Source organism: Glycine soja, chromosome 7, assembly GCF_004193775.1.
Source record: "Glycine soja cultivar W05 chromosome 7, ASM419377v2, whole genome shotgun sequence".
NCBI lineage: Eukaryota > Viridiplantae > Streptophyta > Magnoliopsida > Fabales > Fabaceae > Glycine > Glycine soja.
The window spans coordinates 45,640,988-45,660,654 of record NC_041008.1 but is presented as its reverse complement, the minus strand read 5'-3'; the positions used below and the strand labels follow the sequence as shown (position 1 = coordinate 45,660,654).

The 19,667-nt window shown below is 33.1% G+C and overlaps 3 protein-coding genes across 3 annotated transcripts; all 3 read right to left on the bottom strand.

Annotated features, from left to right (window-relative positions):
* Positions 1-818: 818 nt before the first annotated feature.
* LOC114420156 (adenosine deaminase-like protein) lies at positions 819-3,818 on the bottom strand. The gene is made up of 11 exons (XM_028386032.1): positions 3,657-3,818; positions 3,510-3,580; positions 3,115-3,206; positions 2,960-3,019; positions 2,634-2,873; positions 2,475-2,551; positions 2,318-2,387; positions 2,127-2,240; positions 1,740-1,806; positions 1,201-1,305; positions 819-1,109 (listed from the first exon to the last, which is right to left on the bottom strand). The coding sequence occupies exons 1-11, from the start codon at positions 3,731-3,733 to the stop codon at positions 991-993; spliced, it is 1,092 nt and encodes a 363-aa protein (XP_028241833.1). The 5' UTR covers positions 3,734-3,818; the 3' UTR covers positions 819-990.
* Positions 3,819-6,812: 2,994 nt separating this feature from the next.
* LOC114420155 (cytochrome P450 77A1-like) lies at positions 6,813-8,747 on the bottom strand. Its single transcript, XM_028386031.1, has one exon. It carries the CDS (start codon positions 8,622-8,624, stop codon positions 7,110-7,112), a length of 1,515 nt encoding a protein of 504 aa, XP_028241832.1. The 5' UTR covers positions 8,625-8,747; the 3' UTR covers positions 6,813-7,109.
* Positions 8,748-14,999: 6,252 nt separating this feature from the next.
* LOC114420154 (beta-glucosidase 46-like) lies at positions 15,000-19,608 on the bottom strand. Its single transcript, XM_028386030.1, has 12 exons — positions 19,338-19,608; positions 19,131-19,197; positions 18,967-19,031; positions 17,386-17,461; positions 17,222-17,296; positions 16,915-17,002; positions 16,567-16,825; positions 16,361-16,476; positions 16,019-16,274; positions 15,830-15,932; positions 15,644-15,752; positions 15,000-15,430 (listed from the first exon to the last, which is right to left on the bottom strand). Exons 1-12 carry the CDS (start codon positions 19,467-19,469, stop codon positions 15,202-15,204), a joined length of 1,575 nt encoding a protein of 524 aa, XP_028241831.1. The 5' UTR covers positions 19,470-19,608; the 3' UTR covers positions 15,000-15,201.
* Positions 19,609-19,667: the final 59 nt, after the last annotated feature.

The following is a 19,667-nucleotide window of genomic DNA, read 5'->3' as shown; positions in this document are numbered from 1 at the left end:
AGGATTGAAGGGAAAATATTAGCCGTCTGATTAGGAATTAATCACATCTCTATCGGTCAGAGTTTGTTGGTATCCATTATTACATAGTTAAACCTAAAACGTTACTAACAGTTTGATTTTTACAGTTTACTAATTTTTATTAAATATCCAGATAAAAATGTATTAATAATATTAAATTAAAATGTTACAATTTTTCACAACAATTCTCCACTTCTACTTTCCAAATTAATTACAGTAAAGATAGTTTATACTTATCCTAGTACTGAATACATTATAATTTTTATTTTAAACCATAGGAAAGCATAAAAAGATTATAGATAGTATAATTTTGTAACTCCCAATAAAAATATTTCTACTTTAATTGCATCTTTTTGCTAAAAGAATTTTAATTCTTCACATTGTAACTTGTAAGCACGAACTTACTATACACTTTACAGAATTAAATGCAAATTTAATTGTCATAAATATAAATAACTCCAAAGATGCCGTGATTTAAAAGGGTTATTGGTCAACTGAGCCTAAGGGTGAAAATTCATTGGACAAACTGACAAAGGATCGTAGTCAATTTGTTACCTTTCATATATTTATCAACTTAACAGGCACGGTCGATTACTGCCTAGGCTGTTGCCTACTTAATTGGGAAGTTGGATTGAAGCCTCCAGGAAAGTATTTTTGTTTATTGAATGGCATAATGGACTAGTTCATAGCCGCCCATGCCAAATGGTCAAATATAAAATTAGATCACAGAAGTCATTTGATCAATGTATACCTAATGACTTGACCGTATCCATTTTCATCAACTGAATTGAACCCTTCTCGAAGAATCACGTGAATGACTGATTTAGAACAAAATTTGATCAACTTATATACTTGTCAACTCATTCTCTAATATAACAGGAACAACCATAAGTTGTGTCCATCAAGTACCCGGTAAAACATAGAAGTTAATCGATTCAAATACTTACTACCATGATGAAACTCTACCTACAATTACAGATTCTTTGCTGCTGAATTAAAAGTTTTTCTTAAATCCTCCTTTACTACATTGTCTGCAAACATAAACTCGATAGCATTCTTTGATAGCTCAAACAGTTCCTTCTGTCCAAGGCCTAGATAATAGCCAAACCAACAAGCAGTCAGAAAAGTTTAGCCATTACTTTGAATGAATTCCACTGGCTGCAAGAGAAAAGTGAAACCTACCAAATGAAGAAGAAGCAATTTTGTATTCGTTGGAGAGACTCGTAGAAAATACACCGGAGTCATCGGTGCACAGCACTAAAGGATGTTTTGCATTATATAAATCAACTGCATCAACAAAAAGCATGATGTTAAGAGAGGCTGCCTAAAGCTGATTTCCTGATCAAAGCCAATAATATGCAATGGAATGACTTCAGAAAGGATCAGCTTCTCTTGGAAAATAAAAAGGGGCACTTTTTTCTGGATCCACAAGGCTCATTTAGGAAAGCTAGCTACAAGAGGGGAAAAAAAGAAGCTGAAAGCAACATCTATTCTATCTTGTATTTCTGTTTCAGAACCGAAACTTATACTACCCCAGAATTTCTCTCCTTTATAAACAAAAAGTAAAAAATAATTGTCTTTCAAAGAAGAACAAAAGCTAATCAAAATCTAAAATCACTTTCAAGCCTATAAAATCTCCTGTAAAGTTGAACAAACAGTAAAGTTCTTTTATTATCCTATTTTTGGATCATCAACTTCAAAAAATAAACAAAAGAACCTACCAAAATGATGTGCATCTATTGTTGGAACAGACAATGTCCTGAGGTTTGACGTCAAACAGATTTCAACCTGAAAATGATGAAGATGATATATAAGTCAGCTGTTCATAAATCAGGAAGAGACAATATGACATGAAGCATTCAAACTTGGCAACAGTCAGAACTCAGAATCCCACAAGGGATGATCAGTGAAAGCAAAAAATTACGGGCTCCAATAATTCCAGATCAATCAACTTTAAATTTGACAGAAATTTCCTGAAAGAGTATAACCTTTTAATTGATTGGTTACCAACAAAAGACATCTGCTTGTAACCACACAAATCATGATACACTACCAGTATTTTGCTTTATCATTAATATGACAAAAGTAAAGGTCTAACAAAGTCTAACCGGAATGTTAGAGGACTTCAGCCTTCTCCAGTGTTCCTCCTCAAAGAAACAAGCATGTCCAATCCTATGAGGAAGAAACTCAAGCATATTGTGTATCTCATTTGAATTTGATACCTAAACCCACAAAATCAGAAAAGCAAACCTGCCAGAGAAAGACCGAGTGTAAAAGGTACAAGAAAAGATTAACACACCTCTCCACAGTGAAGAGTTACATAAAGACCTTGTTCTCGAGCGAATTTCAATGCTGGCAAATATGTAATCCTGCAAAAGATAAAATTGGGCTTAAGCATCAATTCTTAAAATTTAAAATAAGTCACTACTCCAGAGTCCAAGATTAAGCTCATATACCATTCACCAACAGCTGGATTCCCAGAGAGGTCAATTCCAACAACCCCAAAATGCCTCATTTCCAATGCAAGCATGACCTGCAGCAAAGAAGTAAAGTGTTCGAAGGCAATAACAAACAGACTTAACTTTTCCCAAAATCCTTTTGCATTAGTAGCTTACAGTTTCCATTGCCGCTTCTGTTGTCTCCCTACGGTCAATGCTAAATAGAAGCCTAACAAAGATTTTTTTTCTAGTGTTTCCATTACATTTCTCACTTGCGTCCGAGAGTAATGGACTTGAAAGATTTCTAGGTTCCTCGCTGTAAGGAATGAAAGCCACATCTACTGAACGGACAGCTCTTAAACCTTCCAGTACAGCTTCCATGTAAGAGCGTTTGCTCATTCCTAGGGAATCATTTTTCTACACATAATTAAGAAAACACTTTTCTTCATCAAGTCAACGGAAAAAAGCACACACAAAATAACCAACTGAGCTCCACATATTACCTTTGGTGTAGTCCTCAGCTCCAGATACACAACATTCTCAAATGCAAAATCTTCAACAACCTGCTAGTAGAAGTTGCTTGCATAAATGCAAAGGCAATAAATTTGTAATAACAAAATGCAAATGGTAGGCACAGGGCAAGAAGACAATAACATACTTCTTTGGTAATTCTCGTAATACTTGAGTGATCAGTAGTAACAACGTGGATTAAGTCAAACAACTTGAATACCTCACTTAATGAACGATCATCTGTATTTACATAGCCATAATCAGATTTAAGCTTTAAAACACAAATATGGGAAAAAAATTGAATTTCAGGAACAGTTCCATAAGTTCAAAATTTTTGAATTGCAGGTTCTATCCCTTTAGTGTTATTCATTGTCATATTCTTTTTCCCCTTTTTATTGACATGAATTTCCTGCCCTTTTTTACAAACAAAATCGAGCAGGGCAACAAAACACAAACTCGAGCGTCAAAATGAAATCTAAACTTTATATCAAGTAAAACAACGATAATTAAAGAGTGCCCGTTGAAAGAGTAAAAGGAACGTACTTTTAAGGATAACATGTTCGACTTGGGAGAAATCTATGACACCTTTGTCACCCAAAGCTCTAGCGAGTTCTCTGAGCAAGAAAAATGCAAAATTTCAGAATGTCGGAGTTAATACGAATTGGTTAAAATAAAAAGGAAAGAACTTACAGAAGTGTAGAGTCTCTAATGGATCCATTGAGGTGAGCATGCAGTTCTATCTTTGGCATTGACACCCACCAGTCCATTTCTCCTTACTGGGTCGGAGACTCTGTTTTTCAGCCCCAACTTTGTTCAGAATGCCCCCTCACTCACTCAGCACCAGTACACGTTAATTGAAGTCTATCTTATACCTACATGTTAGTATTTTTTTTTTCTTTTAATAAATCTTCAATTTCATCTCTCAATATTATTTTTTTCTTTTATATAGTCCTTAAATAAAAAAATTATATAAATAATTTTAAAAGTGTTAAATATTCATTAAATTAGTTTACAAATTGATATATTTTACTACCGTTTAAAGACTAGTTTAAAAGAATTTTTTTTCAATATTTAATAGGATTTCTAATGCGTGAGACTACTTATATATACTTTAAGAATTATTTAAGAGAGCTGTAATAAAAAAAGAATTATTTAATAGATAATAATACTTTAACGATGAAATTTATGATGCTTTCTTCCTCTTTATTTATATAGATTGAAATTTATTTACCAGAGACAATTTTATTTAAATTAGATAAAACTATGATCGGTAAAATTCTCATTTTCAAATAAAAAATGTATTATTTAAAATACTTTTTTTGTTTAAGGATAATTTTAAAATTTTGAAAAATAGAAGTGAATATTTTAAAGTACATTTTAATGTTGAAACAATAATGGAAAGACACTTTTCACTTTTGGCATAGATGAATTGAATTCCTCCAACCAATGTCTTCCTTTTTTTACTTTCTACATATATTAATTAATGCATCATTTATTTAAGTTTTAGGAAGAGATAAGTGAGAAAGAAGTCTGTGAGAGAATTATTTTTTTTTTTGAGAAAAGTGTGGTGAGATTCACACGCAAAAACAAAAATCTATCCTTGTTTGTTTAACAAAAGATTGTGAGGCCTATTTAAATAATAGAATGACACATTTAACCTTATGTTTTGTATTGTGTAAATGTTATTATGAACACGTGTGTCTTTATAATATACACTCACTCATCTTTCTCTTCTACTTCTTTTATACTTCTCTCAATCTCAATAACTTAAAATTCTATCCATTTTTTTAGTCATTCTCTCTTCTCATCTGCTTCTTTCTACTATACTTTTCTCTTCTTAAAATATTTGATCATCCAAACAAAGCATGAGTGAGTTTTTTATTGCACATTATTTGTTTTTACTTTTGTACAACTTAAGCAACTTTCCTCTTTAATTTGGCAACATTATTTTTTCTTCTTCTAAATAATAAACAGGTCTCACAAATAAACTCACATCTTCATATTTTATCAATGTTAATATTTTATTAGTTGCTTTTTTATTATTGTAATATAATTAGGGCAGAAAAATGAACATCCGTACTTATGTATATATGCGTCGGTACTTGATATACAAAATGTGTTTCATTTTCATAAATTGTTAGTATATAAAAAAAGTTTAATGACATTGTAAAATATTTTACGCCATCATTCAATCATAATTTATTACTAATATAACTTTTAAAATAATTATTATAAAAGTTAATAAATTTACCATATATGATTAAATAACTGTATATAATTATTTATTTACACTATCAGTCTATCATTCCTTTTCTTGTATAAAAACAAGTTTAATGCATATATCTAATTATAAATAAGCGTTCAAATTATTTTAAAATAATTATTTTAAAATTTAATAAATTTAATTTATCATATATAATTAATTGTAATTGTAATTGAATAATTATATAAAACTTTTTACCGTACATAATTTTTTCTTCTCTAAAAATAAATAAAAGTTCTCAGCATACAGACAATTAACTTAAGATTTTATTTTGATTTAAATAAATTCCAAATAAATTTCATAAGATCAAACTTTGCACGAAAAACAAATAATAATAATAATAGTAGTCTCCCTTTGCACCATTATAGCATGAAGTCAACGAGTGCTAGCTAACTTGTTGCTAGTGTACGGACCGACGTACGTATTACACATGAACAATTTGCTGGGCAAATTGAAGACGGTCCTTACAAACAATTGAGTGTAATTCACTTCAGAGTTGAGAGTCACAGTAGTAGCAACTAGCAAATAATAATTTCACCTGCAGCTACTACCCAACTACCATTCCAATATCATACTCTTTGTATGTTTGTGGGCTGTTTCATCATGTGCTCTTCTTTAGTGGTGATACTATTAATATTTATTTACTCTTCCATCTATACCCAGATTGAAGCCTCACCTCCTTTAATTTGGTACCCCAACCTAACATCTCTACATTACATAGCTAAGGATCCATAAGTTGAGTATCAGGCTAGTTAAAATGGCATTCTAGTTCTAGTCTAAAAAAGAAAGTATTCATAAAATTAAATTAAACCACTTCACAATTAAGCTATATAAATTTGTGTTGCCAAAAATAAGCAAAAAATAAAAACGGGGTCACGCTTTTTTCCATTAGGTAGAGGGTCAATTATATGAAATTATGTCACAATATTCTGTCATTAATCATGTCTATATACAAATTATAAACATCTAAATCCTTCCTAAGTATTATCTTAATTTACTATATATAGTTTTTCTCAAATCTTTTTCGCCACCTTTAAACATTTGAGCTACTCTTTTTATTATCTACTTTTAGTTGGTTTTTATTACAAGGTTTCTATAATGCTTATGCTATGTACATGCCTAAACTACCCGGCCAGGACAAATGTATACCACTTTTTCCACAATTTCCCCCTCTAATATAGCCTTTTTTTAATCATATCTTATATACTATATATGTTGATATGTCAAACACAACCTCTTATCTCATATTGCAATAGATATAAATACGAAAATTTTTGTCTTCAAAATCGAAGACGAATTAAATATCCCTACTACCTCGTATTTTCATGAACTCACATGCAATAATGCAAACATAAAAAAATTGATATCTCACTACCTTCGTCCGTTCATTTTTATCTGTTTTTTTTTTAAGATTGTTTTGTAGAAATCGATAAATGTAATAAATTTTATGGATTCTAATAAAATAATTATAAAAAAATTTATTTCACACATTTTTTTACTCTACATTAAATACATGTGTAAATTAATTAAAAAAAAAGAAGCATAATTCATAAAATGAATAATAAATGTGATATTAAATTTTATAAATAAAAATAAATAGAAATAGAAATTGTTTGAAAATCCGACAATTAAAAAGAAGAAAAAAAGGAGTAAGTATATAGATACCACCTTCACTAATATAGACCGGACGAGACGCACATTGGAAGGAGTTCCGCTCCATTACAATAAAATTGTGCAATATCTTATGCGATAAACGAAGGTTGGAATTCGATGGCAACAAACTGCAATCAGCAATCTTCCAAAAAAGCCTTGTGCTCATATGTTATTTTAGAAGCAGATATATTCCTTAGTTTGCAGAGAAGGAGCACTATAAGTATAAGTTAAATGGATCGTGGCACAATAAGTGGCTTGAGAGGGTTGTTCATGACAACAGTGAAAGCGAAGGTCTCAGTCGGGTCGGGTGGAGAGTTGGGATTGGGCAGCCAGTGGAAAGCATGCACCATCTTAGCCAGCAGCATATTTATATGCAAAATCCCCATTGTCCACGCTGGGCAAATCCTCCTCCCAACACCGAACGGCATCATCCTCACCCCTTTCGTCCCCGTCACGTCCACGTCAACCCCATCCCCACTCATAAACCTCTCGGGTCGGAACTCATTCGGATCCTCCCACATACTCGGATCCTCCGTCAACCACGCCGTGTAAAACTCCACGCTCGCCTCCTTCGGCACCGTATACCCTCCCAGCTTCGTCTCCTCCGTGGCGGCGTGCGACAGCACGAAGTGGCTCGGCGGATGTCTCCGGAAAGTCTCCTTGACGACGGCGCTCAGGTAAGGCATCTTCTCCACGTGACTCTCCGTAACCACACCATCCTTCCCCACGCACCCCACAATCTCCCTGTACAGCCTCTCTTGAATCTCTTGATCCATAACCAAATGAAGCAGCGCCCACTCCAGCGCGGTGGCGCTTGTGTCCGTGCCGGCGCTGATAATCTCCGACACTAGCGTCACGAGCTCCTCCTCCCCCAAGCGTCCTCGTCCAGGCACCTCCAAACCAAACAAGGAGTCCACGTAAGCAGCACCAACAGGACTCGCCATGTCACTGTTATTTCCCTCCACGTAAGCCTTTCTGCTCCTTATCAACGGCGCCAACAGCTCCACCTGCCTCCTCCTTAACTCCTCAGCTTCCTTCACCTGACGGCGGAACAACGGAGTGAAAACCGGTAAGAAATCTGGAAGCTTGGGAAGCGTGATGAGCATGACATCTTTCAAAATGCTCTCTATGCTTTTGATTCTTTTCTCCTCGATCTTGGCGCCGAAGCAGATGCAGATGAGGATGCTGCAGATGGTGAGCCTGCAGTTGCTCATAACTTGAACAAACCCTTGCTCGCGGGCCTCTTGTTGGATCCTTCTCATGTGGGCCTCCATGGCCCATTTTCGTATCCAGCTGCACTGTTTTATCCTCAGAGGGGTGATCATCTCGGTCACGAAGTTCTTCCTTAGGGTGCGCCAGAGAGGGCCGTACTCGGCGGAGTTGATGGCGCACTTCCCCACGCTGAAGATCAGCCGGATGGGGGAGTCTTTGGGCCTGCTCGCGAATAATGGGCCTCGCTGGATCAGCGCCTCGTGGATGAGCTCCGCGCTGCTCACGATTATCAACGTGCGCTGACCCATCTGCATGGTGAAGATTGGGCCGTATTTTTTATGTAAATCGCGGATCACGTAAATGAAATGACGGCGCTGCAGGATCACTTGGAAGAGGTTCCCGACTATGGGCCATCCGGGCGGGCCTGGAGGGAGGTTCTTCGGGCCTCCGCCGGTGGTGGACCATCGGCGCCACCACCAGCGGAGGAAGAGCAAGCACAGGCCCAGTAGAATAACGTCTGTTACCTGCATTGTTAGTAGTGAAGGGTGTGAGGGAAGAGTGGTGCATCTGAAGAGATTATTATATTATATAAGACGAAAAAGGTGGCACACAGACATACATAGGACACCATGTGTGAATGAGTTTGGTCTAGGATGGTTAAGAGTATTGAATAATTTGGGCAGACGTAATTACTGCCAGTACGGTGTATTCTGGATCATGACAGGTATTCAACGACAAGCAGTGAATTTCATGAGGGGCCACCTTTCCTTTTTCTTTTTTTTTTTTTTTAAATTTCTAAACTAATATTGTAATCTTGGTCTCATAGTAAACCGTCACTCTTCCCATTCCAACAAGTTGATTTTTTACAACATTAAATCATATGCCACCAAACGATGTTCAGTGGTCTTTGTTTTATATTGACCACAGCAGAGGTTTTTTTTTTTTAATTTTGTTTTTCTACATAGAACAGACCACATTTAAAGTATTAAATTGATCTAACTAACCTGACGCGTTCCAGTTGTAAATATACGTGCATAAAATGGATAAAAACTTATCACTATTTCATGTGAAGTTGTTATATAATGATAGGATTTCTGTGCTTATTTTTTAAAAAAACTATATATATTATATAGGTGAAATATTATGAAAGTGAAAAAAGATAAATCTTTTTTTCAAAGCATAAGATGTATAAAAAGATTCTGTAAAAAAAAATTACAAAAAGATAGATATTTTCTTGTAAGAACTATGCATCACTGCTTTTGTGTGAAGTGTAGCTCTTCAATAAAATTTCTTTTGCATATAAAAAAATGTATAAAAAATATATTGAAAAATTCATTTCTCTTTCTCAATACATTCTTTTTAATATAATTATACTGTGTGGTATTTAATATATTTTATGTAAATCATATTAAATAGAAAAGAAAACTCTCCTGATTTAAAGACTTCAGTCTTACATAAATTTAATTTAATAATGAAATATATATTATCAGCTTCCATCACACAAAAATTACAAGTGGGGAACATTTATGACTTTTTTTTTACCATGGTGGCAGTGATGGAAAGGTGGTAGTTGAGCTATTGGATAGAACTGCAGAGCTGCAATCAATAGCAAAATTCATGGATTTGCAATTGGACAATGGACTGACCTTCTACCGCTACACCTACTGGATTTTTCATGTTCTTCGGCCTGGGGAATTTGTACCCTAAATATAATTTATAGAACAATTATATTTAAATATCTATATTAATACTTTTTTTTTCTTTAGTAGCACATTTAATCATCATTGCTAGATATTTAATAAGTTACTTATTTTAAAAGATATACACAAATATTACATTGTTTAAAATTAAATTTCATTACTTATATAAGAAAGAGTTGCTTATGATTAAAAAAAATATTATCTTCCTCAACATAAATAATTGAACTAAAGTTTTAACTGAAACAAAAAATAAGTATAAATAAAAAGGTTAAAAAATGTTTTTAATATTTTAAAATTGAAAATATATTTTTAGTTCCTCAAATTTGTAAAGTATTTTTTTAATCTCTCTTGTCTTAAAAAAAACATCATAAATAATACATTTAAATTGTAAAAAATAATGAAAAAATATTTTACGAATTTAAGAGACAACAAATTTAAGCCAATAAAAAAAATATAAAAGTGTGGGTCATTTAGAAGTTGCTTAAAATTAAGTTGATGGAATAAATTTATATGAGTTGATTAAATATGATGTGATATTATTGGGTGTAAATAATAGAAGATAAAAAATTTAAAATAAATTACTTAAATTATAGATATCAGAGATGTTGTTAGGTGCATGTTTGAGTATAATTTTCCTAATTTATTCCGACTTCACATGTACTAGTAGTAGGCACACTTAGGCATTGTATTCGGTATTCCGTTCTTGAAGATTTTTTTTAGTAAAAAAAATGAATTTATTTAACATATGTTGATACTTTTATTTAATTATAAATTACTATGTATTTAAAATATTTTTTAATTTGTTTACAATAAAAAAATAATTGTACTACAATTTTTCAAAATAAAACTCTAAAATATATGCTTGTGTTTGTGCCCACATTTGTTCATTAATAGATTATAATTGCTAAAGCATAACATAACATACTCTTAACAGGGTATGCAAGCAAACAAGAGCTACAACACAACAACGTTGGCTGTTCGCACAGTTTCGGCATATAGATGGGTCTTCAACCCGTAATTTATATTAACCATTATTTTTTTTTCGTTACATATTAATCATTAATTCGTTAAATCCAAATAAACACATTCGAATTCTATGTTTATCTTGTACATTGCATTGGTCAAAAATATATTTCGATATAATCCAAATAGTAAGAGTGCAACAAAAATACGATGAAATAACAAGTTAGTCTTGTTCTTCAAGGGTTATTATCACATTTTTTGATATATTATTTTTAACACATTATTTTATTGGTTAAAATTTGTCAAAAAATACAAAAAAATAACGAGAGTTGTTAAATATAAGATGAGAATCATCAAGATTTATTATTTTTAATAAATTTTAACCAATAATAAGAAATGTATTAAAAGAAAACGTGTCAATAAATATATTGCTAAAATTTCTTTTTATGGAAATTATGTTTGATATTGATTTACAGTTTCATACTATTTTGTGAAAAAAAAATTCTGGACAAAATCTATTTTTAGTCTCTCAAGTTTCAACTGTTTTGTTTTAAGTCTCTCAATCAAAATTTGATCAATTCTAATTTGCAAATTATTTTTCGGTTTGATTTTTTTTAATTCCATCGTTAAGTTTTTCTTTTAACCGATGATGTGATGCGTTTTTTGTATGGGAGGTGTGTGCGAGTGAAAAATGAAGGCTTTTTCTTTTACGTCAAAAACTGGAGTTCATTAGAATTGAAAGCATTTACTTATACATCCGCTAAAAGGAGCTGAGCAGTCTGATGTGGTGCTTCCTCAATGGCTCAATCCAGTAATTGTCCGGGAAACTAAAGGCTAGACTGGCTAAAGCATCTGCCACTCTATTGTCAGATCTTTTTACAAAGGAGATTCTAAAAAGAGAAAAACAATCAGAGATAATTTCCTCAAATCAGAGTGAAAAATGGACTTGCTTTTTTTGTCTTTGGACTTGCGTTGGTTTTGGGTCATTCTTTTTAGTATTTCATAGGTTGCACTTTTTCTTAATGGTACCTTGCTCTCAATAAGTATGAAACTTTCATGAATTTATTTTTAGCTTTAGTGGATCCAGAATTTCTTCATGGATAGCCCTCTAATGAAAAATCTTACGAACACAGTGTTGGAGTTATCATGTGGGAACTTGTGACCATGCAACAAACATGATGTGGATTTGGCTTTGGCCAGATAAAGTGGACATGATTTACATATATATATATATATGCTCTAAATATTAATCAGGCATACTTAATATGTTTATTTATACAGTAGTAAGGACCATTTGAAAGAATTTGTTAATTTAGAAAGGACACATAATGTAAAGGTTTACATAATACATGCGAACTCGCATGTTTCGAACGACTGATCATCACGAAAATCCTGAACTGTTGAAACCTTGTCTGAAACATAGTGCTATCATAAAACAAATCGACTAGAATCTAAAACACACACACTCACATGTTAATGCCTTTTCCGGCCATTTTCTTCACCGCGACTCCGTTAGACCACGACCTCGTGATGAAGAACGGTGGTGAGCCAGCGAGAAGGACCAAGCCACGATGAATGCGTCGACGGAAAATTAAAATATAATGAAGTTATATTTTATTTTTGGTGATGCAGGGTATTTGAAGAATAAGTTATAAGGTGGTGTGAGTGTGACATCTATGCCACCATTTACTCAGAAGTCAGAAGCAGACGAGAAGAGCCATCATGTTCATAGTATTAGTAGGCTTCATCTTCATCAATATTCCCTAATCAGTAGGGATTAGGGAAACATAGTCACGTCAACTACTTGGTGATTATATGTCACAGACAAGTTACTTCCTCCCCCATTGAGTCGTTCGATACGGATTACATGTTTCTCCGGGGTTTTGGATATGATCCATCAACAGATGACTACTTGGTGATTCAAGCGTACTGCGATGATAATGATGATGATACAGTTCGTGCAGAGATTTTCTCACTCAGAGCAAATGCGTGGAAAGAAATTGAGACAAACATTTTGTCTTATACGAACACCGATAAATTTTTCTGAAGGCAAAAACGGATTGTTTTTTGAACGGTGCTCTTCATTGGTTGGCTCATCGTTTGCCTTTGGTTTAAAAGAAAGGATTTTTGTAGAGATACTTACGCCAGTTAATTTTGAGTATGACTTAGATCAACTTAGTGTTTTGGTGGCACTTGGAGAATTGTTAGGTGCCTGTCGAACCATTCACTAGAAATATGGGTGATGGAAGAGTAAAAGTGCAGTCATCTTGGGCTAAGACTATTGTTGTGTCTCTTGATGACGTTCCTATTGGATACTTCCACCCAATTTGCTCTAAAAAAGTGGTGATATTGTTGGACATGACGACAAAAGTGGATTGACAAAATGCAATGACAAGAGACAGATGGGGGAGCATCAATCCTATTTTAATGCTGATTACGGGCCCGTCTTTATAGAGAGTCTCTACTATCACTCCCTTATGACAGTGAGCAAGCTGTGTAAAAGATTATTCACAACAGCCAACAAGAAAAATTAGGTTGTGAAATATTTTATGGTACCTTTACTATTTTTTTATACTCATCTTATATTATAATTTATGAATTGTACTTGTGTATTAAAGCATGAAAAGTAATAAGCAGAACGGTGAAATTGATATTTTCCATTTTTGTTCTGTTTTATGATTATTCCAACATGACGATATTACCGATTTATTGCTTGAATTTATATCCTTCTTAATAGTGAATTTATTGCATTGCTAGCATGGTAAGTATGTAGCTGGATTTTAAATTGGGGCAATCAGTTGAATTCTGATGACACTATTGATATAAACTGAATAGATCTTTATCATTAAAGGTGTGAAGTCAGTATTACCATTAATTTAGTTTAGGTTACATGACATTTTGTGAAGTCAGTATTATCAATCTGGGCTTCCATGCCAAATTATAGCTGCTTAGGGAAAGCACATTATGTGGGTTCTAAAATCTAAATCTTGCATTAATAATGGCACTCATAGGGAGGTTATGCATTGGTCTCTAGCCTAGTTATCGAAATTGTAGCATTTGACACAGAGAGGTCCATCTTTTACAAGAATGGGTTATTAACATGTTACAACAGCTTAAAATTCTTAATAGGCTTTTGATTCAACATTATATCTTGCATTTTAACAAGTTGGTGTGGTGTCTACAAAGCTTTGTTATGTTGTAGTTGTGTGTTTATCTCAGAATGCACACCATTTGCTTGAAGTAGTAATGTAATTGTGAACAAATGATCGTTGTTTCTTTGCATCTCTTCCTTGATTCTTTCCTCTTCTTCCACTGTTGGTTAAGGCAGAGGAGGAACAAAATACACCCTAAATAAAAACTTTTCATTTTAGGCTTAAATGTAATTTGAATATCTCCATTTTGCTCAAATTGCAATTTTTGTCTAATCTTCAATTTTTCTTGTTTTAAAATAGGGGGACCAAAATTACGAATTTGACAAAATAGGGGGACCAAAAGTTATTTCAGCATTCTTTAGCTCAATAATATGAGTAGTAGTGCCTTTGGTTTTAACTTTAAAAGTTGCTAATGCTAATGATCTTTGTGTAAACAGAGTTTTGTGTTTGTTGTTTTGTTGCCGGCCCAAGTTTGTATCTTCGGAGTACGCATGTAGCAATTTTCTGTATTCTGTCAGAATCACTGAGTAAGCCGGTTCTATACTATTCTCTCAGTTTCTCCAAAAACAAATAGAATTACAATGATTACTATTATAATGCAACGATTTACTTTTTTTCCAACTATAGTTATACTAAAGTTTTATCCGCTTTCCTGTTTGGGTGACTCGAATGGTGCAAGATGCCACAACAATTTCAGCTTTTGACTTGCCTTTGGCATGAGTAATTATAGCCTGTGTCTTGGTATTTAGTAACTTCATTAATTTGTAAGTTGATGAGTATATGGAGAAGGAAATGAGAAAATTTTGACTTGAAAGCAAGACACTCTGAGCATTTAACACATTTTCATCTAGTGTATGCTTTGAAATTATTTGCAAATAAGTGAAAAAAATTTCTTTTTGTGGGAAGCATACTGTTATGAAAATTAGTGTAAGAAATTAGAATTGGCAGACTTTCTGATACAATTTGTTATTGCACTTTCAAAGGTTGTGGAAGTTTTAATAGTTGCTAATAATAAAGTCGCAGTAAGTGTAGTCATGATGGTGCTCCAGCATTTAGTTGAATCAAATTGTAATCAGATGCTAGATGAACATAATAGATAACAATATGGTGATTTGGGCATGAAGAATGAGCTCGATTGCTCAAAGTGTTGTCATGAATCAATAAGTTTGAAAACAAAAATATAGGATCTCCTCTCCTAGTATTGATTAAAGACAGAAGTACCCACAATATATCATAAATTATTAGAATTGTAGCTGATAAGGTTCTACATTAGGGTTATAAGCTTTTTTGCGTCAAGTGTGTTGTACGAGTTTTTCATGCCCTGTCATGCTCGTGCCTAATAAAAAGGTTTTCTTGTACTGAACAAGGAGTTGCTTGTACCAACTTGCTGACAATCTTGGAGTTCTTTTCAGCGTCGCATAATCCACATGATGGAATCCATATCTTACCGTATATCCATATATCCACTCAAACGAGTCGATTAAGGTCCAGGCAAAGTATCCCCTCACATCTGCTCCTTTCCTGGAACCAAGAGTGGGTTGGGGAGAAATACAAATATATTTTATTCTCATATGTTTGATTAGTCTCAAAGTAAACAGACATGATGGTGTTCCAGCAATTGGTTAAATAAAATTATAGTAAGATGCTATATGAATATAATAGATAACAATATAGTGATAATTGGAATCCTTGGGATTGGTTTTATACATTTCCTATCCTGTTTTATATTCTTACCTTATTGCTGCTAACAGAGCCTCTATGTGATCCACCATGTACTTTATTCTTTTAAAATCATTGAGATGTTCTTCCGAAGTGAAATTTGGATCAACTTCTTCGGCATATCCTATAAAATTTTTTGCATTATCATCAATGAACAGAATGTGTGTAAAAAAAAAAAGAAGTTTAATATGTGTTGCTTACCATTTTCAGTTAGGAAAATTGGAGTGTTATTGTATCTATCTCTCACATATGTTACAGTCTTTTCCATGCCATCTGGGTAAATATTAAACCAACTAAATGGAGTCTGCAAAAAATTAGAAGCTTCAGAATTGGTTAAGCATGGCAGAAAAGGTGATCGATCATCTTTGTAATGAGTTTGAGGGCACGTACAGGTTCACCGATTGGGACACCATTCTTTTCTCCACTTTTCTTGTATGAACCCTCTGTTCTGGAGATCCCGGGTCCTGGTTTACAAGCGGAGTACATGCAATCTTGGACATAGAAAGCCGTGTAGTAATTGACGCCAATGAAATCCAATCCTCTCTTGAGTTTCTCTTTTTCGTAGCTGGAAAATTTGGGCAAGAGGCTTCCAAGAACGTTCTCCATCTCTGTAGGGTACTTTCCGAATATGATTGGGTCCAAGAACCTGCATTATAATAAAGTGTTACTCTGGGGGAGTTGAGTGAACAATAGAAAATGCTATTATTAAGGGAGAACTAGTATTAACTATACCAATTGAAGTTGAATGCTCTTGCTCTTTCGCTAGCCAATTTGTCAGCTGTTGAATTGCTCATTGGTTCAAACCATTCATGTTGAAGGACTATACCAATACTTCCTTTTTGCTCAGTCTATTGTTTCATCCACAACGTACAAATTTTATTAAAAAATTGAAATTGATCAAATAATTGGATTTTCAAAAAAGTTTTCATCCACATTACCTGGTATTTGGTTCTATAGATATCAACTGCAGCTGCATGTGACAGGATAACATTATGAGCTGCTACAAAGGGCTCCTTTTCTGAGTCTCCTTCACTGCATTTAGCCATTGCTAATTGGCCAGAGCAACGGCATGGAGGATATAAACCAGAACGGTAACCAAGTGACACTAGGAAATTCGGCTCATTGAATGTGACCCAGTACTTAACTCTGTCACCAAAGGTTTTAAAACATAGGTCCGCATAAAAAGCAAAATCTTCCCTGCTCATTAAAAACATGAAATTTAGGAGCTCGTATGATCAATGTGGTATTGAAACCTCTTCATGTAAACTAGAAAACTGGTTGCTTACTGTAACTGGGGACTTAGCCAACTCCCGTATCTGTCTTCAAGCTCTTGGGGAATGTCATAGTGACTAAGAGTTACAAAGGGTTGGATCCCTGTTGAGAAAAGAAGATCCATGTCCAATAAATTTTTATTCTCAAAGAAAAAGAGTAATGTTTGTTACATGGGTTTTCCCTCACTAATCTCAGTGTTAATTAACCAATTCTCAAACTTACTACTTAATTATATATTTTGCTTGCTGGTGAGCTGTGCAAGGAAAATTCTCTGGGTAACAATCATATCTCTAATGAAAATAAAAAAAAATTGAGAGTTACCTTTGAGTAGTAGAACATCAATTAGTCTGTTATAGAACTCGATACCAGCATGGTTGGGCTCTCCGAATCTACCCTCTGTTCAAAATCATATATACCAAGAATCTGTTACAATCTTAGTTGGAATGTTTATTTCACTTTTAATAATGCATAGGATAGGAGCATACTTGGTAGAATTCTTGCCCATGACAGGGATAGCCGGTAGCTGTTTACTCCCAAAGTTTCCATTAAATCTATATCCTCCTGTGTCAAAATCCACATTGAAATTATGAAAATTATAATTGCTTTTGCATTTTACGCTGAATTCAAATGCAATAGGCTATCGCGTTAGGTCCACATGATGTAAATTTGAAGGAGAAGGAGAAATGTGTTAATTGCGAGTATCTAGAGATTATTATTCAATTTGGATAGTTGTAAATTAGAACACATAAAATGAAACTCTCGTTCTTCTCAAACTCCTAAAAAGTCATTATTGGTATTGCCCTTTTTTTATTTTGAGAAAATTATCTATGATAAGGTATTTATTGTTTAGAAAATTTCGATTTAACTAAAGATTTTACTACCTTTAGAAATGCAAAGACCCTTTAAAATGTTTTATGCTATTAAGATTTCTTTTTTGGTGTACATATGTTATTAAGACTTGATATTTATTATTTTGAAATTATTAGTAAATTTAAATAAAATGCACTGATGTGATGTCATCCAGTTATAGTTTATGTATAATAAAATTATTGGCTTTCATAATAATTATTTTAATTTTTTTAGATAAAGTGATTTTAAATTAATTAATATTATAAAAAAAATATTATTAACAGAGAATGAAATTAAACTCATTACTAAATTGAAATGCCAGTGATCAAGCATTTTGAATTTCCTGCTTAAACCCGACGGTTCATAGTTCTCTACATAGTTTTACATCGTTAGTACCTAGTTACTTAGTAGTAATTTTTTTTTTCAATTTTTTTATCTGTATATTTGTTGTGAACAAGTTCATAAAATCAGTTACATATATTTTTTTTTCCCGGAAAAAATAAGATAAGGAAATTTGGCCTAAATTAAATATCAAGAAAGCCTCAAACTCATAAACAGAAGATTACATGTAAGATATATATAAGTCATATAACCCATCTTAAAAAGACCCTTTGGCGAGCGACTTCGCATTTTTTGATTTTTTTTTTCTGGTGTAAGCGACTTTGCATATTATAACGACGCACGTGGAACGCAAGGATTGTGTCGTTTTGTAAAAAATTAATATTTTAAAATGATTTTGATCTTGACCAGTGGAGAGTGGACAATTATAAAAGAATAATGATTTTTAGTAATTTCATTAATTTTAAACATTCCATGGAAAATTATTTGGTGATCTATACCAGTAGCAGTATCATGCTCTCAATTAATCAGTGTTATCAAAATTTATTTACTAGTATAAAAGTTGCTGAAATTATATAAAAAAATATTTATCCCTTATTTCTTTTACAGTGTGTTAATTGCAAAAATTAAAAAGTGTTAATTGCATTTTTAATGCAAAAATTATTTTATTGAAAATTGTAAAATTTTAATTATGTAAAATCAGCAACCCATTTTTAATACCGTTTATATGATACAGAAAATGTTAAATAATTTTCTGTCCTCTTAATACGGAGGTAATGCAAAAAAGTAAAGTGTGAAAAAGAAAAGTTGTGAATTATATACTCTATAAAGGAATATTGGGTACCAAAAATAAGCTCAATCATAGGCTGATACTATACCAGGTAGCGATGATAATGATCAATCGCGATATCCCCATTGCTTCCATCCATTATTACACTTCTACCTGCGAATAGTCATTGATTAAGAAAGAATCCATTTTATTGAACAAAGGATGAGCTGATAAAAGAAAATACGAAAGTGAATTAATAAATAATATTAACACCTGGTCCGTGAGTGTAGTTATCCCAGTTGCTCAGTCCTTTGCCGTCACTCTTGTAAGCTCCTTCATACTGTAAATTAATCATGAATGATTGATATTTCGTAGTAATTTATATAAAAGTCATGTTTAAAGTGTATAGAATCTTATTGGGTGCTGTTAATGTAAGTGGGAGTGAGTGTTTGTACTCATGAAAATGAAGAGAAGGTGAACCTGGTAAGAGGAAGAAGCAATGCCAAAGAGGAAATCGCTGGGCAAGAAAGATAGATCCAACCCATTTGAGAGTACTGCTGTAGCTGCGACTGCCAACAATATTACCACAAATGCACTGGAAGACAGCTCCATTGCTGTTACGCTTCTAGTTCTCGATACACTAAAACTATGGACTAATACATCAATATATAGTTTTTTTTTCTTCGTTTAACAAGGAGTTATATCAAGTTTTTTCCTTTCCCCACAGCTTGAGTCATCTTAGGATAAATAAGATAAAGTAATATCTTTAGATTCCAATTACAACTAATTTTATGTCAATCGAAAAACAAA

Excerpts from the sequence above, each read along its gene's own strand:
- LOC114420156 (XM_028386032.1), bottom strand. The coding sequence starts at position 3,733 with ATGGACTGGTGGGTGTCAATGCCAAAGATAGAACTGCATGCTCACCTC. Across the intron at positions 3,207-3,509 it reads CGAACATGTTATCCTTAAAA|ATGATCGTTCATTAAGTGAG; the intron begins GTACGTTCCTTT and ends ATGTAAATACAG. Across the intron at positions 2,388-2,474 it reads AATCCAGCTGTTGGTGAATG|GATTACATATTTGCCAGCAT; the intron begins GTATATGAGCTT and ends TATCTTTTGCAG.
- LOC114420155 (XM_028386031.1), bottom strand. The coding sequence starts at position 8,624 with ATGCAGGTAACAGACGTTATTCTACTGGGCCTGTGCTTGCTCTTCCTC.
- LOC114420154 (XM_028386030.1), bottom strand. The coding sequence starts at position 19,469 with ATGGAGCTGTCTTCCAGTGCATTTGTGGTAATATTGTTGGCAGTCGCA. Across the intron at positions 17,462-18,966 it reads ATCATTATCATCGCTACCTG|GAGGATATAGATTTAATGGA; the intron begins GTATAGTATCAG and ends ATTTTGACACAG. Across the intron at positions 17,003-17,221 it reads TGATGTTCTACTACTCAAAG|GGATCCAACCCTTTGTAACT; the intron begins GTAACTCTCAAT and ends TTTTCTCAACAG.